The sequence below is a fragment of the Hydra vulgaris genome, chromosome 04 (genome assembly GCF_038396675.1).
Source record: "Hydra vulgaris chromosome 04, alternate assembly HydraT2T_AEP".
NCBI lineage: Eukaryota > Metazoa > Cnidaria > Hydrozoa > Anthoathecata > Hydridae > Hydra > Hydra vulgaris.
The window spans coordinates 30263767-30291505 of NC_088923.1; the positions used below are offsets into that span (position 1 = coordinate 30263767).

Sequence of the window (27739 nt, forward strand, 5' to 3'; positions counted from 1 at the left end):
TAAATTGGTACGAACAAACAGGTTGCGAATTATGGAATGTATCTCATACCCGGTTAACATATTTTTAACCGAGTATAAACAAATTTATATCCGAAATAACTTTTGTTATCTGAAACTGTGGTTTACCTTCATCTAAAGTTTTTGTTGGTTGCCTCGATTTCAGAGTTTAAAAAAATAGACGGGGGAAATATATTATTTGCAATTATAATTATTTTAATTTTTATTCATAAATTAAAGTAATAAATAAACAATTAAAAATTAATTTTTTAACATAATTTTTATTATTATAACTTAAATTTGAGTTTTTATTTTAAAAATATTTCAAAAATGTAGATTTTTGTTTATAAAAAATGTTTTTCCTTCCTTGCAATACTAAAAGCATGTTTTAACATCTACGAACGATGTTCTTTCTTCATAGACCGTGCTTAGGTAGACCGCTTATATCTCTTTTATTCTAGCACTAAAAGTAACGATATATTTATACTGTATGATCAAATTTTAAAATATGGTTGGAACTGGTGCAAATCGCATGCCTCTGACCAAAGTACACCCTATTCTCTTAGGTCAGCAAAAAAGTTCTTCAAATGGTAGTAGTCTTCTTTCTCAATATCGACAGCAACACCAAGAACGCCGCCAACAAGCAAGCTCGCCATCCTCTCCTCAACAAGTAATTTATTAAAATGATTTTTAACATTTTTAAAGTTATATTCATTTGATGATTTTTTGTTGCATTGTCTTTTTTTGTCATACCAAAACAAATTAAGTTAACATAAACTGTTATATTTACCTGGTGAGACCAACTAGGTAACTAGTATAAAATAATTCGTCATATGAAATAATTTCTCTCTAAGAGTTTAAAAAATTTTTTTTTGAGTAGTTGAATGTAACTTTAGCTTTGTTTAACTGTTTTTATCATATTTTTTAAACATCTTTTTTTTTATTGATAGCTGCAATCATTTTTCACTTGTTTTAATTAAATTCACATTAAACCCGTCATTTTTTAACATTATTTGACTGTTTATACGAGTGAAAATGGTTTTCTTTTAAATATAATAGTTATTATATTCTGCAAATTTTTCTGTCAAAGTATGATTCAGCAGAAAATTTTATGCTAATTTAATTTAGAATCATAACAACATCTCTAAAAATCTATGCAAAGTTCTATAATATGACGTTAAAGTTTAAAAATATTTAACAGCTATTTAAAAACTAAAGTTAACATTTATTTTCCTTATTTCTATGTCTGTTTATGTTTGTGCATTAATTAACATTTATCCATCATTGATTGAAATTCTAAATGGTAATGTTCTTTAACAAAGCATTTTAATTTAAATAAAAATTCATTGAAAATGTTCTTCAATCAAATTTAAAGCATTGTCTAAAAAAGAAATTATTTCTAAACATTTAGAAACTGTTAAAGTGTGAGTATTAGAGTACTTTCTTTAAATTTTCAAACCACTTTTATTGAACTTTCCACTCTAGTTATCATTAATGGATTATCAAATTGTGATTATTGGTATTTTAATTTTTTTCTTAACTGTATGTAAAATAATAACATTTTTGCAAGTTTTTATCAAACTTTTTATGAAAAGAATGTTTTATTATTCTTGCTTAATCTTCAATCAGTTAAATATTTTGAAGGTAATTTAATAAACAACATGCGTTTAGAAAATTTTTTAAAGAATAGAAATGTGATTTTAAAATGCATTTGAATTAATAAAAAACATACTGACATACTAAAAAACGTACTCACGCTTTAAATCATTTTGTTTTGACATAAATTTCATTTGAAATAGTTATTATGAAATTAGTTAGTTTTCATTCATAAAGTATTTTTTATTAACAGAGTTCAGTTGCCTATTACATAAATATAGTTTAATGCATAAAAAAATTGTAATTTATAATTAAATCTTTTAATTAGTGTTCCAAAAAATAATTGTTAAGTCTTATAGTTACTCTCTCAAATTGACTGTTTTTTATTTTTATGTTACACAAGTAATCGTTTATAAATTTTAGTTTTGTTAAGTTTAATATGGTTAATTCAATTTTTGATTTGTCCTTGTTTATTATTAAAAGTTTAGGCCAACAGGGCATCAAGAGTTTAATCAGCAGCATGATCTACCTTCGCAGCAGCGTAATGATTTTGCTCCTCCCTATGGGCAGCATCAGTTTTCATCTAACAATTTTCAGCAAACGACTCAATCTCAATTTAATTTTAAAAATTATAACCAACCTCCTCCAATGAACAATGGTAATACTACCAATACTAATGATGGAGGTATTTTAAAATCTTTAAATTTTATATCTATTTAACATTTTTTTTTTTTAGAAATTAACTTCTAAAATTTCGAGATGTTTTTAAAATTGATTTGTGTGATATCTAAAATATTAAAAATAAGTCTAACTCAAAACATATTAATCAAGGTGTAGAAACTCACTTTGTAATTATATACTTATACTCAAATAGCGATATTAAAAAATAACTGAAAAATATTTTATCTATAATATGTAAATTCAATTTCCACAAAGCTTTTTAACATTAGGCTTTGTTATGCTAAATATATTCTATGTATTGAATTTAGAATATTAAAAATAGTTTAATGTGTTTAACATTGTAAAGGTTTTTTTAAAGAAACTCAAATATTAACTACTTTTAGTTACTTTCTTTAATCTTTTTGAACTCTAGAATTTACCCACATTACTTCATTTTCACATTTCATTCTAGAATTTACCTTATTTACATATTTGTGACCACAAATTACATATACCATTGTGACCACAAATTACATATACCATTACATATTTGTGACCACAAATTACATATACCATTGTGGCCACAAAATACCATTGTGACCACAAATTACATATACCATTACATATTTGTGACCACAAACTTTTTGGGATATCTATAAGAATTTTTTTTTTGGAATTTCCATAAAATTGAAAACTTATTAATGATTAGATTTTATTTAATAGAAACTATTCATCACTTTATATATTATTGGATTTTTATATTTATATATTAGTATTTTGGGTCAAATTTCAATGTTTTTTAAAAATTCCAATTTAAAAAAAGAAGAAAAACTTTAAATTTCAAATAAATATAATTTAGTTATATTAAAATGATTTTTTTGTTTGTTTTGTCTTTTAATTTAGGATCTGATGGTTCAAAAAGGAAACGATCAAGTCGATGGGGTGCCAAAGAAGAAAAGGCAAATATGACTGGTCTTGTTACTTTACCAGCTGATCTTACAGAAGAACAAAGAGTTCATTATTTGGGTATGGATTTTTCTAAATGGAAATACAAGTGTTTTATTTTTCATGCTTGCTTTACAATAATGTTAGATCTTTATTCATAAAGTTATTTAATGAGTAAATCCAAGATTTTATTACATATATTTATTTAGATTATGTTATATAGAAATAGTTTTAGCTTTATCCAGTATATTAGGTGTCGGCACTGTTAACATTTTTTGATAAAAATCTAATTCAACAATCCTAAGCATCGTCTGATAAACTATTATATTTGTTTTATTTCAACAAACTTTTTTTACAGGATGAATTTATTATCACTTTCTTTTTTATTGCCAACTGTGATTTTTTTGTGTAAATCTAAATAAATGTTAACTATCTTATTGTAAATAGTTGTAAATAATCTAAATAAATGTTAACTATCTTATTTAATAATTTGATGTACTAGGTTATTACTTTTAATTTTGACATTTTTTCGTTCAATTTGAAGCAATATTAATTAAAAACCTAGTAGAAATATCTAGATCAAGGGAGAATTTGTTAATCAAACCAATAATTGTAAACAAATAATCAGAGATTTGCATATTTATCTAATAATATTTCTAGTATCAGTAAAAAAATGTATAACAAATCTTAGTTATTTATACAGTATTACTTAATGTTTCTGTAATTTTTTTCTACATCATAACATTCTATTTAAAAGCCTGGCTTATTTAAAAATTGTTATTTAGCTTATTTTTTTTCAAAGTCGTTATATTTTGCTCTAACTTTTGATTTTCTTTCAGCGGATTTCTGCTAATTTTTTGTATAAAACAAGTGGTTTGTGTAAAATATCTGTAATAATGCAAGATTTTGACTCGTGCGAAATACATTGACCACAAATCTTTAAATATTATCTTAAGATATGTAAACTTACCTTTGTACTATAATGTACCAAAAAAGTCATTTTATGTTGAATGTTGTAGCAACAATTTCTTATAAAAAGTAGTAAATACTACCAGCAGCATTCTCAGGGTATTAATAATGTGGTTTGTAAATGTCAATTTAGACTTGATTTGTTATTGTTTAATAATCAACATGTACTAGTAAATCCATTTAAAAACACAGTTTTCTTTGAAGTTGGCAGGGAAACTGTTAAGATTATTTTTAATTTCATTGATATGGCTGGATTTATGTCTTTTTTTTATTTTTCATTTTGTATAAACAACCTCAGCTTTTAATAAAACATGTTTTTGACAATTTTTTTTTTCAAATGTTTTTTTTTTAGTTTTTTGTTATTTGAAATAATTGTTTTGTAAATATTTTAGCAAAAATGATGTTTAAATAATTTAATTTAGGTTGATTACTCTTAAAATAATGTAATTGTGCATGTTAAGGGTGAAAAAGCATAAATAATATTTTAATATAGGGTTAAGATTTTGTTTTATACTAGTAAAGTAGTGCCATTTGCATAGTAGAATTAACATCCTCAATTTTTATTATTTCTCTCCTTTCAAACTTCTTAATTTTTATTATTTTAATTGAATTCAAAAAATCAATATATAATCTTAACAGCAACGAATATTTTTGATAAAAGAATTTTCAAAATTTTGTTTTATTAGAGTTTCAAATAGTGCACGGTAAAAAACACAAAGCGAGTTACTATTTAATAAAGCTTGCAGAATTCACAGAAAAATATTTTAAAATTTTTAACATTGTTTATCTCAAGATTATTTTGCTAACCTTATTTAAGATTATTTAAAGTTTTTAGTTTATTACACTAGACATTGGCAATTAAATTGAAAGTAATAATTTTTTTTTAATCTTGTATAGCAATTTCTTGAATGATTTTGTACGATCTTGAATGTATTTAATTTTAAAGATGATTGTGTATGTATGTAGAACTTATTTCCAAAATGTAGCATGAGCAATTTTGTTTTTATGTGTCAACTTAAATAGAAAACTTTGAGTGACTTGAACAATAACACAACTAATAATAACATTGTTTAAAGACATTAAAGACAACTTTAAAAAGTTACTAATAAACTAAAGTCTATTAAAGTGCACTTTCATGTGCTAATTATTTTTTAATTAAATAATTTCAAGTAGTATATAAAATTAAAATTGCTCATACTGCGTTTTAAAAATAACCTCTTCATATACAGGCCTTGGCAGGAGTAAATAAGTGCACAAGTAGTGAAACGCCTGTCTTAAACCAACTTTGCAGGCGACCCAAGTCGTCTGTACTTAAGAGCCATTTTCTGATAAAATCAGGCAAAAGTAGTGTCGGCTCAAAAGTGATATCTTTTAATCGCGCTCAATTTTATATACAGTAATGGTAATAGGGTAAAAAAGAAGCCTGTAAATTTTTTTTTTTTAAATATTTCTAGTTCCTGAGTTATGGTCGGTCAAACTTTATCCTTTTAATACTTGGAAAGTCACTTTTGGGGTTTTATGATTTTTAAACTAAGATTAAAAGCAACGAGACCACTGCACCCTAAGTTTCTTTTCATATTATGGAAGTATAGGTAGAACTTTAAAAAAAAAAATCAAAAAAACTGAGGACAATCCTTCCTTTGTCTAAAAATCATAAGCTGAAATCACACATTTTTGAATTTGGGGCCTACTTTAAATACATTTATCTCGGAGCGTAAAAAGTGCCCGCGACTTATCTCATTCTTTTTTGAAAGAGTATCTCATTTTTATTTGAATGGTCTAGAGAAACTGAGAGGATATTGTTTACAAAAAAACTTATGAGTCATCAAAGTGTCAAAAAATGTTTTAATTAGCGTTCAAATATCAGCCATTATGGGAAATGGGAAAGGTCCCAAGATTGAAGATACAGATTTTCTATTACTTCATATTACAATTTATTTAATGCGAAAAAAAAACTTAGGGGGTAATATTTCATTGTTATAATAACTCCATCACAAAAAGTTAAATTTTTTATATATTTAAAAAAAACAACCGAATGTAGCAGCGGAATTAATCAATATATTGTATGATGTCCTTATCTTATTATGCCATTGTTTGCGTCATAAATCAGTTTTACATATCCTATATCTTTGATTTTAATGCATTGTTGCTTGAAATGCTTTTTGGGCTTTTTCAAATTGATCATCCCTAAGCTTATAGTCTCCAGACTGTTTTAACGGTAAAGGTGGTAGAATTCCACAAATGATTTCACTGTCTTTGTACTTTATAACATCAGGAAAAGCTGGCCACTTAAAAAGGTTCTTGACTGCAGAAGCATACTTCATACAGCTCACATTGTAACCATCACTGAGAACCTAATATGAGTAATGATTTTTCTAATTTGAAAAATAGTTTGAAAAATCTGATTCTCATTTGACAAAAGTAAAACTTCGTTTAAATTTAGTGACACATTTAATATGATCAAATAATGTTAAAAAAAAATGTTTTTATTTGAATGAAAAACATTTTTTTAAACATTGAATGAAAATGAAGTACCTCATTTACAATCCCAGGATACCAATTGCCCATATAAATAACAACAATCCAATCGTTTTCATGCCATGCACTAGATAAATCAATGGCAATGCTTATAAATTCCTTTTCAAATTCTTCATTTTCTAATTCTTCTAGATCTAAGGAAAGAAAAATATAAATATTTATACAAACACTTGTACAAATATTTATAATTACAAAATAATATTAAAATATATATTCATGAGAGTAGATATAAAAATTATTACCTTGATCTGCTGTCTCTTCTTCTTCGTTATCCGCATTAGCACTACCAACATCAATTGGTTCATTTAATCTTTTGTCTTTTTTTAGCCTGCTCCAACGTGAAAATAGTGATCTTATTTGCTGAGTTGTTACGTATTCTGAGACTTGAAGCTCTTTTCTTATCAAAAGGTGCACCTGCTCTGGACTAAACTTTTTTCCAGATACTTCACCTTCCATAAAGAGTTTATATAATACATCTTTTTGTCTCATACTATACCGGAAGGTACTGCGTGTAGGTAAAGCCCAACCTTTAACATATTTGCTAATGTCAGAACATTCTTCTTCAACTACCTCCTGTTGTGAGTTTGGTTTATAACTATGTAAGTTTGACTGAACTTGCATCTTCATTATGAAACTCTGTCTCACGTTATCCATTCCTGATTTTAAAGTGCTAATAATGTGTCTTCCCAACATCATGTGTTCTTCTAGTTCTTCTGATGTATGGAATGATCCATTACAAAATGGCTCAGTGCAAAAGTGAAACAAATTTAGTAATCTATCTTCGCGAAACTTTTCTTTCATATTGCTTTTAAAAACTCTTGTTTTCTTTTCAGTATCACTATATGGGTGTGTTAAAAACATCTGCAGATCAAAATTGACATTGGAATATTCTTGTTTAACTCCATCGCCAACTGCATAGTATCGCCACATTGTCATATAATTATGAAAGAACTCAAACGAATGATACTGACTTATTTTAGCTATTTTTGTTCCGCTCAACTTGCTTTTTCCCTTTATAGTGGCAACACCAACAGCAGAATTTTTCAGCCCATGTCCGTAATGTAAAGCAGTATAAATGTCTTCTGCACACATCAAATCGTTACCAGCGTCAACAAAGCTACGAATCAATGACTTTGCTCCGGCAGCTTCTCTGTCGCACTGATCCTTGCCACGACAAGGTTCGTTGTAATCGTAGCGCTTAAGCTGTATTTGGTTATTTTTGCACAACATAAAAAGAGCTTCCATTATAAAGTTGCCATGGTACGATGAAGCATTGTCGGATTTTGCAAAGAGTTTATTAACACCAGAATGGTCATGCTTAAACTTCGGAAGAACTAATTGGGCAATTGATAGTGTTTCCGATAAACCTTGCTCACACCTATAAAGAGCTGTAAAATAGACCTTTTTATGTAAAATATTATTTTTCTTAGTGAAGAAAATGTCTACATGCAGTGACATCCCCTTTTTTCCAAAATATTCTTTTTGACCTTCCCTGAATTTGGATGGTAGAACTTTTTGGCAATAGTCTTTCAACCAAAATCCAGTTTCTTCATCAAGATTTTCAAAAGCAAAAACTTTGGCTTTTTTCTGTTGACAATCACGCATTAAATGTTTTTTATAATCAATGATGTCTTTTTCAGCAATTTCAATATCATAAATAGTATCCTCGTCGGCTGAATTACTTGATGCTAATCTTTTTATCTCAACTAAGGATTTGTTTAAATTTTCACACTCATAACAAATCTTATCATTAGGTGCTATTGAAATCTGTTGCAATTGCTTGTCGGTTATATCACTCAAAGCAAATATTGGGCAGTGGGAGATAGAATTAGGGTAGGTCGCACTGCAGTTAAACTGGAAATTAGTTTTGTAATATCGTTTGCTGCGTTCAAATAAATTACTCAGCTCTCTATTCTGGTACTTTAAAGATAAATCTTGCAACATAGAGAAACCATTCATAGCTGCAGCAGTAATATCATCCAGTCCCGCTAAACATTTTTGTTGAGATGGTTTAACAGCATGAAGTATTCGCCACAAACTGCTTTCCGATAAAGGAGAGTAGTTCTCACTTCTGCAAACTTCATTATAAAATGCAATTGTATGACTCATTTTAGCTGTCAAAACTGCACGAGATATTTTACATACATCATTTGAGTCAAATTTAATTTTTGTGACTCCATATGCAACATCTTGAAGAAGGTTGCTGTTAAATATGAAATCGAGAAAATGTTCAGCTTTTTTCTGGTCTAGTCGATTTCGCGTAATTTCTTTTTCGACAGGAATAGTTATACCTATGTTAGCATTCTTCATTTTTCGTGCCTGGTCTATCTTGTATTTGGAGCACCCAAAAACTTTCATAAGTAACTTCTTAGTAAATTTTTCATGTTCAATTAAACACAGAACAATATGTTTACCCATAGAGTCACTTTCTTCATAAATTTTAACAAATTTTTTTAGATCATCAGGTACTGCATCATTGTCTGAAGTTTCCGAAGATCTATTTAAAACAATTGAGATAAAGTCTTCACTCTGATCTGGGGCAACAGCTTCAGCAAACCTCTTTGCAAGCTGTACCTTGGCTCTTTCAAATTTTCTTCGTAAATTATTTTTGGTTCCATTGCTGAGATCAGCTATCATTTTATTCTTTATCTGAAACTGAAAAGGGCTGATGTGGAGTGCTTCTGATAGGTTGTTACCAGTAGATGTAGCACCTTCAACCTTTTCTCCAGAAAGTAAAATTTCTTTAGGCTCAAAATCAAAATCAGTTGTGTCCTCAACTAACTCTTTGTTAGTGGCAGTACTTGTTTTAGTTTGAATAAGAATGCGCTCCGACTTAAGGTGATTGTGACAAAATACGGAACCTACAGGAACATTTTTGTTGTAATATTTTGAAACATTTATTGACATATTTATTGAAACACTTCTTACAGATGGTGATTTTTTACCAACACTTAGTTCATGCATTGGATGACAGCATCTTCTTGGAGGAACCCAGCCAATACCTTGAATTTTAACAAAAATCAAAATTTGAAATTTTTATTTAAATATTTCAAATTTATTATATATTATTTAGTAATTAAATTTTGTTATTGTTGAAATACGGTTGTAAGCAAATTCTTACCAAAGTTAAATCTATGGTAAGGACAAATATAGTCGTTATCAGAAAGTGATATGCACCCTCGGTTTTCTATAAGAGACTTTTCTGTCCATTCTGTCTCGTGGTGCGCCTTTAAAACCTAAAAACATAAAACTTAGATATTATGCAATGTAAACTGAGGGAATTAAACAACAATCATTTTACACTACTATATGATGCTAACAGGTTTTTTTTTTACTGCTAAGAGCATTTCTTACTTTAATTTTTACAAAGTGTGCTTTGACATCCAAAGTCAGATCTTGTATCTTGAATAACCTTTTTTTATTGAAACGAGGATATGGTCCACACTTGACATCATTAACTTTGCAAACATTTTCAATAACAACCTCTTGCTCTGACATATTTTTTGCAACTAAGTGTTTTTTTTTAAAGTACTTTAAGCATAAAATGCTCATTCTCTGTTCTGAATAATTCAGAAGGAAATGCTCAATAAACCATACTGAATAACTGTAAATTAAGAAATAATGCCTAACAGTAATTAATTATGTTCAATAAACATCAAGTTAAAAATGTTTACTGAAAAAAATTTATTTTCAAGTCCACAATCGTATAAATGAAAAAAAACAAAAAACAGATTTAGCATCATTTTGACGTAATATTATTTCAACAATGGAATATTACCCCCTAAGTTTTTTTTTTGCATTAACTAAATTGTAATATGGAGTAATAGAAAATTTATAAATTCAATCTTGGGACCTTTCCCATTTCCCATAATGGCTGATATTTGAACGCTAATTAAAACATTTTTTGACACTTTGATGACTCATAAGTTTTTTTGTAAACAATATCCTCTCAGTTTCTCTAGACCATTCAAATAAAAATGAGATACTCTTTCAAAAAAGAATAAGATAAGTCGCGGGCACTTTTTACGCTCCGAGATAAATGTATTTAAAGTAGGCCCCAAATTCAAAAATGTGTGATTTCAGCTTATGATTTTTAGACAAAGGAAGGATTGTCCTCAGTTTTTTTGATTTTTTTTTTTAAAGTTCTACCTATACTTCCATAATATGAAAAGAAACTTAGGGTGCAGTGGTCTCGTTGCTTTTAATCTTAGTTTAAAAATCATAAAACCCCAAAAGTGACTTTCCAAGTATTAAAAGGATAAAGTTTGACCGACCATAACTCAGGAACTAGAAATATTAAAAAAAAAAAAACTTTACAGGCTTCTTTTTAATATTACAAACAACGCAATATGTAAAATTGAGAATGATTGAAAGATATCACTTTTGAGCATTGCCTGGTTTTCTCAGAAAATGGCTCTTAAAGTGCATGTTTGGGTGATTAGTATTTATTTAGCATATATTGATATTCAGCAAAAGTTAGTGAAGAAAATGAATTGATTATAATAATTGATTACGTTTTAGTAATACTTTTGTTAGTTACACTAATGTTTTGTGTCTGGTATTTACAACATGATTCAACATTTTTTTAGAAAACTTGACGATGCTTGAATATAAAAAAATACCACAAAACAATTGTATTTGTGGTATTTTTTTATATTCAAGCATCGTCAAGTTTTCTAAAAAAAATTATTTAGACAAATGTTGCATTTTGACCAAATTTTTTAAACTTTGTTTTAGTATGTAATTGGCTTGCTTTTTTATTAAAACTATTAATTATTTTATAAATATTATTATGTTTTGCATTTCTCCCTGTTTCCATAAATAAAAGTTCATTCGTTTTTCTTTGAGAAATTTAAATCTAATTTGAAAGGTTTTAAAAATCGCATTAAAAAGCTCTAATCTATAGATGAGTTCAATACTTTTAAAATCTTTTTTGTGTTCCATAATTCAAATTTAAACGAACATATTTTTATCACAGTTTGTGAAAAAAGATTTTATCTAAGTTATAAAATATGCATATATCCATTATTTTTGCTTCAAGTTGTACTTTTATGGTAAGTTAAAAAGGCAACTATTAAAATATTTCATATTAAAAAGTTCTTTCGTTTTTAGAAAAAATAGTTTACATAGGTTAAATTTTATACTTTATACAGTTTTTTAATATGGTTTTTAATGCAAGTCTTATATTGGTCTTATAAACTTATCAATATCACAACATCAACAACAAAAGTTTTCAATAATAAACTTTTGATGTTTAAAAAAAGTATTATTTTGCATGGGGTTTATTTTGCCGGTATAAATTAAGTTGCGTGGGTGTGTATGCGGGTGCAGGCAATTGCCAGCTACTACTGCTGAGGCCTGATATATAATGTATATTTATGTATGTATATATATAAGTGAAGCATTAGATGCACACTGAAAGTGTTATACTAAAATAAGGAGCTCTGGTGGCTACGTCAATCCATTGATTGAGGATTTAATAAGAAATGACTTGCAACCAAAATAAATCAATTTTTTTTTCTTTTTAAAAATTAAGATTAAAATATTAATATTTATTAAGATTATAGAAGATTTTGTATTTTAGACTTTATTAAGGATTTATGTACAAGTTAAAAAGATTTAGTGCCTAACCTTTAATATTCTTTTTAAAAAAAAATTTTTCATTTGTTTTTAGTTGCAAGATTGCTATCAGTATATTACCCATTATATATACACTTATAGTGTGTATATATAATCACATATGTCACTTTTGACTTTCGTCCAACATTTGCGTGTTGTCAGAAAGTAAAAACCATTTATTTAATTACAAATTAATTGTTTTTTAAAAAAGCCGCAAAAACGCAAATTTAATTGACCAGAATGTTTTTTAAAACATTCTGAATGTTTTTAACAATATAAACAATGTTTTTATTTTTTATATTAAAATGTTTTTATTTTTGTTTTTTTTTAATAGAATGTTTTTATTTTTTTTACTGTAAATCATGCACAGGGTGCTGCTACATTGACTATCTTATAGCCTGACTCGCTAGGGAGTGCTGCTACATTGACTGAGGGTTTGGTTGGGGCAGGCAGTCTATCAATTAATAAAATAAAAAAATCCGGTCTTGCATTTTAATTTTTACTTTTTGTCAACAAAATATGGAAAAAACTTTCGGACAACATCTACGGGTTGTATATATATATATATATATATATATATATATATATATATATATATATATATATATATATATATATATATATATATACACACATACATATATACATCATATATATATACACACATACATATATACATCATATATATATACACACATACATATATACATCATATATATATATACACACATACATATATACATCATATATATATACACACATACATATATCCACACATACATATACACATCATATATATATACATATATATATATATATATAGCATTTTAAAAAACATTATTTTAAAGAATTTTTTAAATAAACATTTTTTTTGCTGTATTTATACATACTATGCAAGCTCTATTCATTTAGTCAATTTATGTTCTTTTTATTTTATCAATTTGTTTCAGTAACTTTTAATTTGTTTATTTATAAGTTACACACACACACAACATACACATTAAACTTGTCCTATTTGTATTTACTTTTAAACTACCAAATTTTTGTTTGTTTTTATAATATAGTAGTATATAGAAAACAGGTATGAAAATAAAGGTTTTTAAAATGATGGCTATTTTTCTATTTTTATTGGAGTGGTTTTCATGTGGTTTTTTATAGAAAATATTCTGAGATAGGTAGATGGGACGAAGTAATGAGTATCTAGGTATTATGATAAAATTTACTTGGCTGGAGAGCTAAATGCTTGTCGATCTTAAACAAACAAGCATGCATATAATTTTGTTTGTTTTCAGTATATTGTTATAACAATTTGTAAAATTTGTAATGCTTATATTTTTGCTTGTTTAAGCCCTTCCTGGTTGCAGGGTAATGTAGGTCGACAAACATTAGCAAAAATGGTTGACTATATTGTTGTAAATGTATTTGAATTATGTATATTTTTTGCCTTAGTCCAATTTAAGATTGAAGAAATATCTCAAAAGCTACGTACAGGGGACCTCGGTATTCCCGCTGATCCTGGCGCAAGGTTGGTTTCAACAAAAACGAGGCTGTTGACAACAACATAATGCTTCATTTGTATTTAATTTTATTCAGCCAAAGTGAACATGGCTGGATCTATGGTTCTCTGATATTTCATAAAATAAGCATGATTATTTAAATTTTCTAATAAAAGAAACTCTTTTTAAAAGAATATTTTATTTATGTCATTGCTATTAATTTTTGTAAACCTTGAGATTCTCAAGATTAAAAAGTAAGTAGGTTTATGTATTTATTTAATGCCTTCACTCAAGTTCAAGAATTAAAGCGGTTCTTTGTATTTTCTAAGAACTAATATTTGTCTTTGCATATTGTGAACTAAAGTGAAGTACACTTACTATTTTAAATATTTTGTTAATTCCTAATTTTATTATAGCTCTAACCTCTATATCTTTTTTTATCTAGCTTTTAATAAATGTTATGATAAATATATATGGTGTTAATTTTTTTAGTGGTAGTATTTTTAGCTTTTTCTTATTTTTTCTTTTCTTTTTAAAGGTCTCCATCACCTGAGCCAATATACAACTCAGAAGGCAAGAGGCTAAACACAAGAGAATATCGTGTTCGCAAACAACTTGAAGAAGAGCGTCATACTCTCATCAAAAAAGCAATTGAAGAAATACCTAATTACAAGCCTCCATTAGATTACAAGTACTTATACAACTTTTGTTATAAATTTTATTTGTCAAGCAGTTTAGTAAATTAAAGTAATAGCTAATTATTAAATATTTATTTTTATCATCATTGTGTTGTAGAGCTCCTACTTCAAAGATTCAAGATAAAGTTTTTATACCAGCTGAAAGAAATCCTGCTGTAAATTTTATTGGATTATTAATTGGTCCTAGGTATGGTTATTATTATGCACATGTGTATATTTTGTTGTTTGCTATGATGTCTTAAATCAAAATCTCTTACATTTCCGTGATTATAAAATGAACTGAGCAAACATTTTATATTATTCATTAGTCTTTAATTTATATTTATTTAAATTACATTAAGGAATATTTATTATGCATATGTGTATGTTTTATTGTTTGCTGTGATGCTTTAAATCAAAATCTCTTACATTTCTGTGATTATAAAATGAACTGAGCAAACATTTTGCTCATTATTCATTGGGTCTTAAATTATTATCACCTCAAAAAGTAATAATTATTTTTTAATTATAGGGGAAACACACTCAGGCGTTTAGAGAAAGAGGTAAAACTGTAAATTTATCATTTTACCTTTGAATTATTTTATATATTTTTGCATTTTTGTCAAAAAAAAAAAAACTTTGCTGAAATTAAATCCTTAAGAGTCCCAAAATGATGGACTCTTATGGATTTTCAGTCACTTTTTTTTTCTGGCCTCTGGTGCATAGGAGCAAAATATTTAAAAGACTTATTGATTACAAAAATACCAGGTAGTTTATGTCATCTTTTTTTTTTCAGAGGAGAGCTTTAAAAATAAATGATTTTTTGTACCATATATGCTGATTTTCTCCAACCCCCTCCCCCAATTAGCCCTTATAAAATTTTGAATATGCAAAATAAAAAAATACTGTTGTAATTTAATCACCTAAAAAAAATTAACATCTATCTCAAACTCTAGTCAAGTAATTATTAGAAAGGTATTGCAATTTTTGTAAATTAATTGTATCTATTTAGATATTATAATTTGGTCTTCTCTATGCAATGATATGTTCTTTTTTATATATCAAATATTTGTTTTTGTTCAAGTTGATTTTTTTACAATGTTTTTGTAGAAGCTGCTGATGAAAATGACGCGCTAATCTCGAGTCTAATATTGCCGCTTGACTACAAGCACTGTGTAGATATTTATCTACTCTTTCAGGCATTGGCTGTGATGATAGCAGACATTTCTGAAGTATTCTAAGTTAAAAGTTATATGAGTGGGGTGTTAAATTTATATATAAAAATAAATATGAGTTTAACTGCTCGTGAAATGTGATCTATAATGTCATACTTATCAGACATAGTCATCTGTGAAGGTTTCAGTACTTATAAAATGGAACAAAGTCTAGTTTATAAAAAGATTTTCTATTATGTAATATGGAAACCAAAGAAAATATTATAATAATAGAAAATAAAGATAATTGTAATATTATTTTTTGTTATGAAGTTTAAAAGTATTAACAGCATTTATTAATAACTTCTTAATTTGCCATGATTTTTGAAGTCGCTATAAATGCAATATAAAATAATCAGTTCAATAATGTAATGAAATAAACTTGAATTATAACTTTATTTGAATTGATATACAAAACAATGTAATTTTCTTAATTTAAATGAAATATTTGGTAATATCTGCAATGTATGTAAAATGTTTATAATATGTTTTTAATCCTTTAACTAATTATATTTTAATTAAATCTTTAAATTTAAATCTATTGTATTAATAAACAACTTGCACATTCAATATAGCAAATTTTAAGTAATTGATTTTTGACTTAATTTGTACATTAAGAACAAAATAAATTGGTATAGATTTGTAATTATACATTACTTTGCACTTTCCAATACCATTTTATTGTTAAATCAATATGATGTTACAAACAGTGCTAGATAATCGTCAATGGATGAAAATATATGTTGAATTATAATAGCTTCATGTAAATAACATTAGACACATGTATTTATCTTTTGCATTTACTATATAATTTTTGGTACAATATTTGTGTTATTAAAATGCACTTTCTAATAGCATTTTCTTGATAAATCAATATGATGTTACAAACAGTGCTAAAGCAATTTTCAATGGATGAAAATATATGTTGTAATAATTGCTGCATATAAATAACATTAGATACAAAGATTTTTTATTGAGGTTTTTTCAAAGATCTTGTATTTCAGAGTTTATCAGGTTTGCTTCAATTTTTCAGACTGGATGTAAAATTATAATTCGTGGCAAAGGATCAGTGAAAGAAGGAAAAGTTGGTAGAATTCCTGGCCAATTAATGCCAGGTGAAGATGAACCTTTACATGCACTTATAACTGGCCCTTCTGAAAAAGAAGTTCGAAAAGGTGTTGAAGTTGTTGCAGCTATTGTTAAGGAAGGTGTCGAATGTCCAGATGCTGCTAATGAACTTAGGAGAAACCAGCTGAGAGAATTAGCTGAGCTTAATGGCACCTTAATTGATGAGGAGTTAATTAAGTATGTTTTGTTTCAAGATATTTAGATATTTTAATTTGCATTGCTGATTGTGTATTTATATGTTTAATGCTATAATTGTATAGATTTGTTTTTATCCTTATGTTTTAGGTGTAAAAATTGTGGCGCTACAGATCATAAACATTGGGAATGTCAAGAACAAAGAAATGTTACAGCATTAATTAGCTGTCATAATTGTGGTGGATATGGTCATGTTGCTGCTGATTGTAAAATAAAGCAGTAAGTGAAAAAGTTTAATGTGGGAAGCTATTAAAATTTTAACCATGTTAAAATTTTTTTAAATGTCTTTAGCGATGTCAATTCTGGGCCAATGCAAACTTTTGCAGAAAAAGCTAAGATGGATACAGAGGTGAGTTTTTGAAATTATTTGTATTTTGTTTATTGTTTTGAATTATTAGTTATTTAAATAGTTATCTTTACTTCTTTTAAGTATATGTCTTTAATGGCTGAGTTAGGCGTTGAAGGTCCACCAGCTAAAAAAGAACCACCGAAGCTTCCAGTAATTTACATAGTTTGCATTGATTTTGTAATTTGTTTTTTATTTCTTTTTGTAGAAGCTTATGAATAATTTTTTTTTTTTTACTTTTTCAGGATCCTTCCAAAGAACACTATGATACTAGAAGTAAATGGGGTCCTCCTGCTGGAAATAATCCTAAATCAATCGGAGACATTCAAACCAATAATTTAATTACAACAGCTATCAACTCTCAATTTCGTGTTCCTCAACCTGGTGTTCAAGCCAATCAGTCTTCTGTTCCACCACCTTGGGTTAGTCAACAATATCCTATTCAGCAAAATAGGCCATTTACTGTAGCTCCACCTTGGCAACAAAGTTTACCTCGTGGTGGTTAGTTATTGTTTTCAAATTAACTATCTACGTTTTAATCTCACATATATATACATATTCGTTATTTTTATTTAAGTAAACTTTACTTATATTTGATCAAATTTATTCTACTAATTAACTTCAATAAAGAAACATACCATAAGCCATAAGAAACATACATGCAATGTGTTTTGGACCTTAACTCATTTATAGGGTTGAGTTTCTAAAAAAAGTACATTTTTTAGTAAAATAAGGTATTAAAAGATTGACCAACAATTTTTTTCTTTATTTTACCGTATATTGAATTAATTTAAATTAAATAATTAAAAATAAAATTTTAATATAATTATGATAATAGTACAACTTTTTTTTAAAAAACAAGTTTATTTCTTAAAAAACGAACTATTATACTATTATACGAAATAATATACGTGTTATCAGACTAGAAAACTTATGCTTTGCATAAATAAAAATTAGTATTAAGCTTTAGGGTCGGGTTAACTGCTTTTGTTGTTTGTTTTTAGTTTTGATATTTATGGTTATATTAGTTTTATGTTTAATTATCAAGAGTAAATTATTTCTTAGGTCCTTCAGTTAGTCGTTTTAGCGCTCCACTGCCTGGCTATGGATTGCCTGCAGTTGCCCCTGTTGGTGGTATGATTACCGGTTATCCTCAGATAGGATGGCAGCAGCAAATGTATGGTACTTACAATCCTTATCAACAACCGCCTGCACCTCCTTCTACTAATCCGCCTGCACCGTATGCTGTTCCACCTCCCCCTTGGGTATGCTTTAAGAACATCTTTTAAAAATAAGCTTTTAATGCAATATGATTGTTGTTGTAATTATTTAATTGATATTTAGACGCAACAACCTCCTCCACCGCCGCCACCACCTCCTCCATCAAGTTGAGGGATAACGGTGACTACGTATTTATTTTAAGAATGATTTCGTTAACAAGTTAACTTAGTTTTAAGTTATTCATGTTCTGTAGACGATCAGTAACCGTTACGCTTCGCAAGTTTGAGTTTGTTTGAATATCTTGTTTCTAGTGTCCTCACAAAAACGAAACCGTCGAAATATATCACATTTAAGAAGCCTGCATAGCTTAGTAACATACCCTCGTAGATCCCTCATAGTTAAGATTACAATAATTAAGAAAAAACTGCTTTCTTGTTTTTTGCGGACGAATGTGAGCTAAACAATTAAAAAAAAAAAACTAAAAAATTTCAAATTTTTAATTTGTAGCTCTTTAAATGTTTTTACACAAACTTTATTACTTTGAAACAAAAAATTTATAATTTGAAACCAATATTAGGTGGTATATATTGCAAAAAATTTCGTGGTAACGAGAAACTTGGTATAATGGCGTTCTTATATGACGTTGCAAGAAATGAAAATTCATCTGTCCTTGTTTCCTCCTTTTTTCTTTTTCAACCTTGTAGAGAATGGATTGTATGTATTTATTTCGATAGAGAAGCAACTATTTTTTTAATGATTCAAAAATCTTAGTAATATATATTGCATATACTTTCTATCCATTTTGAGTACGTTTTTTAAAGATTATTTTAAAGTTAATTTAAGTATTTAAGAGTTCTGTTTGAAATGCAATAACTCGTTTTTTATGAAGAATATGTTTAGAACCAAACTTTTTTGAATGGGAAGTTTTTTTTTCGTGAAACTCTTATTATAGTGGTAAATATTATGCCGATGATTATTTAAAATATTTGATGAATATTTATATATAAATAAGTTTTTTCAATTGTGAAGTTGGACTTATAAGTTTGATAATATTGAAGGACCGTTAAAACTACCTTAATTCGAAAGTATTTAATAGTCCCCAAAGCATATGGGAAAAAACGGAATATTCACATTCAAAAGAGAAGTATATATTGATATTTTATAAACGTCTTTGAATATATATACAAATATTAATTTTAATAAAGTTGAATTACATACTATTAAGGTGTGTGCTTGGCCCAGAAGTTAATATGTTGGAAATCGATTCCCGGAAAAATCCATATTGAACTTTTTTTTTGTTCTAATAACGAATAAAAATTTATAAAATAATATTAACTCATACACTTAAACAACATTTATTGTGCCTTAGGTTTTATGTTAACTTTGCAAACAAACGTGTTTATGTTTGCTTCACAGCCATGTTCATGGTAATAAACTTCAGTATATCTTATGTTATTATAACTTATGGATTATTCAACTTGTGTAGGGGAGGTGGGACATAACTATCGTATATCGTATCGAACCGCCGTATGTATTTGTATTAAATAGGAATCATGGCTCAAAAATTATGTAATGAAAATCTGTGGAAATAAAAGTGGGCTGTTATTGCATTTAATAATATTAGAACTTGCTAATGTTTTTGAATTGATATGATACTGTTTTAATCTTAGTGCACTCTGCAGTCGCGTGCTCATTCTACAGTGCAACAAAAAATGCCAAGAAAATATCGAGTTAAAATCAAGTAGGTAAAAGAGTTTAAAAAAAGTCAAAAAACTTTAATATTATTGTAAAAAAGTTATTTTAATAAGAGTTTATAATTTCTCAGTTTCGCATTTTGTGAACATTTTACTAGAACATAAACATCTCAGAAGCTATGAACTCTTTATTTAAAATTTTCACAGTTTACTTATTGATATTGTTGAAAGAGCTGGTATTAGAATAAATAAAAAATATTTTTTATTTTGGCCAGAGTTAAAAATTTTACTTACCTCATGGAGCATTTTTTAAGCCCGATACAGGTATATAACTGCGATTTTAAATTTTATAAAATAAAATTAGGGGAAAGGCGTTTATGATATCATACTTAACTTTGAAGCTTCATTATTCAGTATCCTGAAGATCAAGAACAAAAGTTTTGATATGGATACATTCTTTGTTACATGTAGTACATTTCTGAACAGTTAATAAAATCACAATCTTAAGTATATAAAGGGATTAAAAATACAACAGCACATCCCAAAATCGATTTTTGTTGATTATAAAAGCAATATTTGTGCATAAGGGACGTATTTTTACTAAAACTAATGTAAAGTCAGTATAGACATGTTGGTCTAATCACTTTTTCGCCATAACCAATATTTATGAAGTGACCGGTATGCCATCATAGGCGCCTTTCCCCTATAAAATTTTAAGTTTAATCTCAACATTTGCTCATGTTATTTATGTTCTTGTACGTGCATGTTTCTTGCTTTACTTAGCTGATTTTTATTATAAAAATTTAAAAAAATGTTTTTTATATTCAGCTTGTTTAACACTATCAAATATAGTTTCTCAATTAAGTACCAACTTAAATTTTTTTTTTCAAAAACATAACTAAGAGACGATAAGACAAAAGAAAATGACAAAAAGAGAAAAAATTTTATAATATATATTTATAATATAAAAACTTGGGATTATTGGAAAACGTTTATTTTTTATTTCTCTTTTGAATTAATACTTTTGTTTTAAAGATTTGAAATTATTAAAATTTTAAAACTAAGTGTAAAAGAACTAAAAACGATGTAAACCAAATTTCAAATAAATCGAACAAAACAAGCAAAAATTTGTCACGTAATGACCAAGTAAAATAAATATTTTTAATCCAAATAGAAAATCAGTTGTCTTTTTTCTTGAGTGATAACTTAAGTTTCCATTTATTTAAATTAATCAAAACAAATATGCAAATTTTTTAAGTTACTAAAAATTTATACATTTACAAAAATAAAAACAAATTACAATCAGAATTAATTACTTTAAAATTTCTAAATAAGGGTCAATTGTGATGAGGAAATTTAAATAAAAATAATTTAATTTATAAGTTCATCATAATCATTGGAAGACGTTATTACAAATTCCTCTCCAATAAAAGCGCATTCATTTAAATGACGCGTATCATTTAAGCCATTTTCGTCAGAAATCATGTTATTATATATAAATGTATTAAAACTAACATTGTCCGATTGATGCGCAACTTGTTGTTGTTGTGTACATTCAGATTTCTTTTGAACTGCGTAAAGTTCGACTGGCTGCAACGAATTTATTACTCCATTTGTTACTTTTATTTCTTCGTCATTAACATTAAATGCTTGATGCAAAGTATCTCCGTATCCTTTAGAAAGATAAATACACTATTGTAAAATACTTAAATCAATTTAGTAATGTGGAACTTCGGATTGTATAGCAAAACTATGTAAAATATAGCAAAAAAGTATAGCAAAAAATGTGAAACAATCATTTAAGAGCCGTTTTTTATAAGTATGATGTAAAATCAGCAACTTGAAATAGTTAAGTTCAAGAATTTTAATGAGATTTTCAGGGATAGCTTCAAATCATTTCATGAAAAAAAAAAAAAAAAAAAAACACTAGAAAATTGAGACCATAATTCAAAGCGGTTCAAATATTACTGCGGTTGGAAATTTCATAAAATGGTTTCCATGTTTAGAAAGCATTTTTATGCAGTTAAAAAAAAAATTGAAATGAGAAGAAGTACTGAATTTTTATGAGCAAATGTAACATCAATTTGTATACATGTAATAAAAAAATTTGAGCTTGTATAATAACACACTTTTTTCCGTTACCAAAAACAACTCTAAGGGCGTTCAATAACACAAATTTTGTACTTTTAAGGAGTAAGTCTCTGATTAATTTAAGATTAGATTAGATTGCTATAGATTTTTTAGAAAGAACATCATATTTATTTACTAGAATGATGGTCAAATGCATCAACGAGCTGATGAAGTATAGTTTTTAAAAAATGGTTTATCTACCTAAATACTCTCAATAAATAAGAAGTTCAATGAATAGTTGTGTCTAATTGCAGATACCAATCATTTAAAATGGCAGGTTCCGATCATTTAAAATGACCTTTAGTACAAAATGGTCTCTGGTAGTTGTATAATATATGAAATTAACTTATTTTTTCATCCTGTAAAAATTCCATAACATGTTTTTTTTCTTAATTTTTATTTAATAAAGTTTCTATAACATGTTTTTAATATTGTGTATAGTTTAAAACTATACATATGTAATATAACATCATACATATACAAAAGAACATTATACATATATAATATAATAATCTTCTATTTTTTGACACAATTGTTTTATAGCGCTTACTCCACGTGTAAATTGTGGAAAATGGAAGAATATTTTTTGATATTTACTCAGTTTATGTTTTATATAACTTTGTAAGTATTATTAGTATATAATACTTATATAATTGAGATAATTAAGCTCTTAAAAAATAAGTTTTCAATATAATCAAGAGCGAACAAAACAGCTCATAAATAATTTTTAAACATGTTTTTTAATAATAGATTTTATGTAATCTCTAAATTTTATGTAATCTCTAAATTGTTAACATAAATTTACATGAAATTTGTGAGTTTAATTTGAACTGGTATGAGAGTTTGTTTCAGAGTTGAAATAAAATAAACAAATCATTTGATATTTGACGTGACTGAAGATAATAATGTTGATTATACAAAATGTTGTCTATTTGCAGAAGGTTCACGTGAGAAGTATTTTAGATCATGTTTGATCTGGATTTAAATGCGACACGATTTTTTTTTACATGTATACAAACCGAAGTTACATTTGGTCATAAAAATTCAGCACTTCCTCTGATTTTAATCAACATTTATAACTGCATGGGAGAACTACACCCAAATACAGAATACTTTGAAAAACATCAGTCAAAATTTTATGAAATTGCTAACTGCAGTAATATTTGAGTTATGGTCTTAAATTTCCAGGTCTTTTTTTAAAATAATTTGAAGCTACAGTTGAGTTCTTGGATTATCATGAAAATTTCAAGAAAATCCAAGAACTAAACTATTTCAAACTGCCACATTCTTATAAAAAACGACTCTTAAACACAATACAATTAATGTACGAAGATACTTGTATAAAATAGAAAAAAATAAACCTAGCACTTCTTTATCATTCACTGCACCGAATGAATAAAAAATATAACTATATTCAAACTATTGATGATCTTAAAAAAACAATTGCCTAAGAGTAATTTTTGCTGACTGGTGTGTGAAACATTTCTATTGTAAAAATGCATTTTGGTTATAGGTTTCGTAATTTTACAAACTTTCTAACACTTTAGAGTCATTACCACAGTAATATGCAGGGATGAGGAGTATATATGCAATAATGACCCAGATATTCACCGCCTGGAAACTATTTTCTGGAATGGATAAAGACAGTTGATTATTTGACAGATTACTTAAATTATCTATTATTTGGTCTTTTTTCTTAATATATACGACGTGTCTAATATATACGAGATGTCTGACGTGTTATAACTATGTTATAACTATTGCTATAAACAACATAAACATGTTTTAACAATTGTATAAACTGTTTATATTGTATCAAACTATTGCATATACTGTTTATATTGCATCATACTATTGTATATACTATTTATATTATTTCATACTATTGTATAAACTGTTTATATTGTAAATAATATGTACTTTTATATGAAACATATAAAACGTATAAGCATGACAAGTTTCACATAGAAGCGGCATGAAAACTTTTACATAAACTTCATCATAAACTTATTTTTCATAAGGCTGTGCTGAGCAATTGATATGCTCCAATGGCAATTTTCAATTTATCAAGTTATAAAAACATACTTTTTAGTTTTTAGTGATTTCTTTTAACTGAAATCTGATTAAAATTGAATTTAAAACAATTTACAATATTAAATCAATTGATTATCCATCTAACTTATATATCAAATATATATTGGTCAATTTATGATAAGTGCACAAGTGGTCATAATAAGGTAAGTGTAAAAAAAAAAAATGTAAGTAAAAGTATGCAGTTTTGTTATATTTCGTTAGATCTTTCATTTGGTCAAACTATTTCATAGTTTGATATATATATATATATATATATATATATATATATATATATATATATATATATATATATATATATATATAAATTACAATATTAAATAATCTTGTTAATTAATGAACGACCCTCGTATATTGATTTTGCAATGACATTGCAAATGGAGTATTTTTTTTAATGGTGAAAAGGTGTAAAATAGATAAAAGAGGAAAAGAAAAACAAAAATTGTTTAAAATAGAAGATTTGAAAAATAAAAAAATAAAGTGAAAACAATGAAAATATTAAAGAATAAAAATTTAAGAAAAACATTAAATAAACAGAAGAACTAAACGCAAAGTTAAATGAGTAAAAAAGTTCATGATAAGTTCGAAAATAAAAAACTTTAATAAGTTATTAAAAATAAACAAAAATAGCATGTTTTAAATTTTATTAATTTATGTTGTTTAGATTGTTTATACTGCCAGGGTTCCCGCTATTAAAATTGAGGCTAAATGTAAAGGTTTTAAGGAGATTTAAGGAGATATTTTCCGAATATTTAAGGAGATTTGGTCGCGAACGACAATTTCTTGACAGAGAAAATAAGGAGAAAACGATCACATTAAAAATATAATTTTTTTTTTTTCAATAAATTTTAAATTTAAAACAGAAATTATTATAAACTAATATATTACTTTATATATATATATAAATATATATTTAATAAAGATATAGGTTAGCAAACTATCAAAGAACTATATATTTTATTCTTTATTAATATGTATAATCCATTCACTTTAATAAAATTTCCTAGACTAAAAAAAAAAAAAGATAAGGAGAAATTAAGAAGAGCAGTCAAATTTTAACTTTTTTTAAAGTTATTTAAGAACATTTAAGGTTTTTGTTTTTTAACGATAATAAAGTTTTTTAAGGAGGAGTGGGAACCCTGACTGTGTATTGTTTTTTATGTTGTGTATTTTTGTGCATTTTTTGGTCTATATTACTTTTTTTTGCTTTATTTGTTTATTTTATTAAGGTGTCACTCCAATGACTAGTTTTCAACTATATGAGTAACACCGAACCTAATTTTGTAAAATTATAAATAAATACTTAATTTTTTTCAATTTCATGGTTAAATAAATGGATATATGTATATATATATATATATATATATATATATATATATATATATATATATATATATATATATATATATATATACACTAAATAATGTTAAGAACTCAGTGAATACACATACACATTAGTTGAGTCAAAGTTTTAACTTACAAAAATGACTGATAACTAGGGTAAACTGGGGTAAAGTGAACTAGGTGTAAAGTGAACTATTTTTTTATATTAAAAAATTACTACGCTTAAAAAACTTTTTGTTTAGTAATTTAGCATCATTTTTGCTTAAGACTTTAGTTTTACTAAATTTAAGATTTGTTGTTGTTAATGTGAATATCAGTTATATTATTAATATACATTTTGAAGATAATATAATGCTGCTTTAGCAAAATTGTAGTTTAACATGATATAAAACAGCTAGTTTTTAGTTTGTAAATCAATTTAGGTCACTTTACCCCTCATTTTCTATCTAATGGGGGTAAAGTGAACTAGTCTTTTGGAAATTTTTTTTATCAAATACTTTTGTAGAACTGTATATATACATCGTAATTACTTAACCAAATTGTTTACTAGTAAATTAAATGTTTGTTGTAGAAATTTTTTTGAAATTTATTTCAGAAATATAATATATTGAAATAATGCCAAGAAATTGCATTAAGAAAAAAAAATATGAAAGGAAAACATATGCACCTAATTTGGCATCACATATCTAATTCTCAGTAGGTAAACCTCCAAACAAATGCACCTAATTTGGCTAATTGCTTATCTTTGATGGTCATATAAGTCATATTTCTTTAGAAACTGTTAAAAAAGCAATTGAAAATTGTATAATTACTTGTAAACATGTTTTTTTTGAATATATATTTAGTATTGTAATAATAATTTTTAATTTTAATATTTTGTTTCATGTTGTACCTAATACTTTTAATGGTATAAATTTTGAAAACTACAAGATGTAAGGCTTTTTTTCTGAAATTTCCAATTTTTAATGAAAAATAATTTTCCATTAAATTTTGAAAACAGTTTTGCACTGCTTGGTTGAGACAAAAAAATTTTAAAATAAGTTTATTTAACCATTTGTTTAAAGCAGATTTAGCTGGTGCTACATGACAAACATGTAGGTGCTACACTGCAAACGTGTAGGTGCTGCATTCCAAAAATTACACTGCTGTAGTTTACATTTTAAGAAATGCTAGTAGAAAGTAATTAAAAACTTTTTTAAACTTTTAGTTTACTTTTAGTAATTTTCAAAAACTTTTTTTCATTGTTATTAAGTTTTAATTTTTCATTACAGAAACAAGTTATAATTTAAAACATCATTAAAGTTAAAAAACATCAATAAACAAAAACTATCGCTCAAATTTTTACTATATTAATCTGATTTTAAATATCCAATTGCCAAATTTATTTCTTATCCAATCGCAAAGTCACAAAGATGTAATTTTCGCAAATCACAAAGATGTAATTTTCTGCAAGTCACCCAGTAAAATGGCAACCTCACTGTTAATGTTAGATTTACTTGCTGTAAATGTTTAGCATAGCTGAAATAACATTTTGCAACAAACTGAATATTTAAATCATTATTTATTTCAATCAATGATCTCTGGAGACCTTTTATAGTTCAATAAATAATTTATTGAAATAATGGGTTAACTCAGATTGTTCTTTACTTGACACCATTAAGTAAATCTGTGACTTTTAAGTAAATAATGATTTGAGTTAACCCATCGCTTATTGTATATACCCATAAAACATGTCTTAACCATATATAATTGCTTATATATACCCATAAATCAAGTCCTTAAATCATCCTTGCAATTTGCAAAAAGTTGCTGAAAAATATCCTACATTTGAAACATTTTTCAATACATTTTAACTTATATGCGATGATAACTTTCCTAT

At 26.5% G+C, this 27739-nt stretch overlaps 3 protein-coding genes across 3 annotated transcripts in view; 1 reads left to right on the forward strand and 2 right to left on the reverse strand.

Annotated features, from left to right (window-relative positions):
- The first annotated feature begins 405 nt into the window (after positions 1 to 405).
- On the forward strand, positions 406 to 19377 carry LOC100203125 (splicing factor 1). Its single transcript, XM_065796034.1, has 14 exons — positions 406 to 667; positions 2077 to 2278; positions 3157 to 3279; positions 13774 to 13849; positions 14359 to 14511; positions 14616 to 14705; positions 15030 to 15060; positions 16745 to 17016; positions 17125 to 17253; positions 17326 to 17383; positions 17465 to 17533; positions 17626 to 17881; positions 18446 to 18645; positions 18725 to 19377. The coding sequence occupies exons 1-14, from the start codon at positions 506 to 508 to the stop codon at positions 18770 to 18772; spliced, it is 1869 nt and encodes a 622-aa protein (XP_065652106.1). The 5' UTR covers positions 406 to 505; the 3' UTR covers positions 18773 to 19377.
- Positions 6211 to 11126, reverse strand: LOC136079745 (uncharacterized). The gene is made up of 5 exons (XM_065796033.1): positions 10060 to 11126; positions 9827 to 9941; positions 6948 to 9707; positions 6703 to 6839; positions 6211 to 6521 (listed from the first exon to the last, which is right to left on the reverse strand). The coding sequence occupies exons 1-5, from the start codon at positions 10255 to 10257 to the stop codon at positions 6303 to 6305; spliced, it is 3429 nt and encodes a 1142-aa protein (XP_065652105.1). The 5' UTR covers positions 10258 to 11126; the 3' UTR covers positions 6211 to 6302.
- Positions 19378 to 21540: 2163 nt separating the features above from the next.
- LOC105848289 (uncharacterized) overlaps positions 21541 to 27739 on the reverse strand; it is a 47538-nt gene continuing 41339 nt past the window's right edge. Inside the window, exon 11 of the mRNA XM_065796035.1 lies at positions 21541 to 21968. Coding sequence (XP_065652107.1) covers positions 21667 to 21968 — 302 coding nt within the window. The 3' untranslated portion in view covers positions 21541 to 21666. The remainder of the gene's footprint in view (positions 21969 to 27739) is intronic.

Coding starts and splice junctions, on each gene's coding strand:
- LOC100203125 (XM_065796034.1), top strand. CDS start 506: ATGGTTGGAACTGGTGCAAATCGCATGCCTCTGACCAAAGTACACCCT. Junction 17,254..17,325: donor GCTGATTGTAAAATAAAGCA/GTAAGTGAAAAA, acceptor AAATGTCTTTAG/CGATGTCAATTCTGGGCCAA. Junction 17,882..18,445: donor ACAAAGTTTACCTCGTGGTG/GTTAGTTATTGT, acceptor ATTATTTCTTAG/GTCCTTCAGTTAGTCGTTTT.
- LOC136079745 (XM_065796033.1), bottom strand. CDS start 10,257: ATGAGCATTTTATGCTTAAAGTACTTTAAAAAAAAACACTTAGTTGCA. Junction 9,708..9,826: donor TTACCATAGATTTAACTTTG/GTAAGAATTTGC, acceptor TTAAAATTCAAG/GTATTGGCTGGGTTCCTCCA. Junction 6,840..6,947: donor AGAAGAGACAGCAGATCAAG/GTAATAATTTTT, acceptor TTCTTTCCTTAG/ATCTAGAAGAATTAGAAAAT.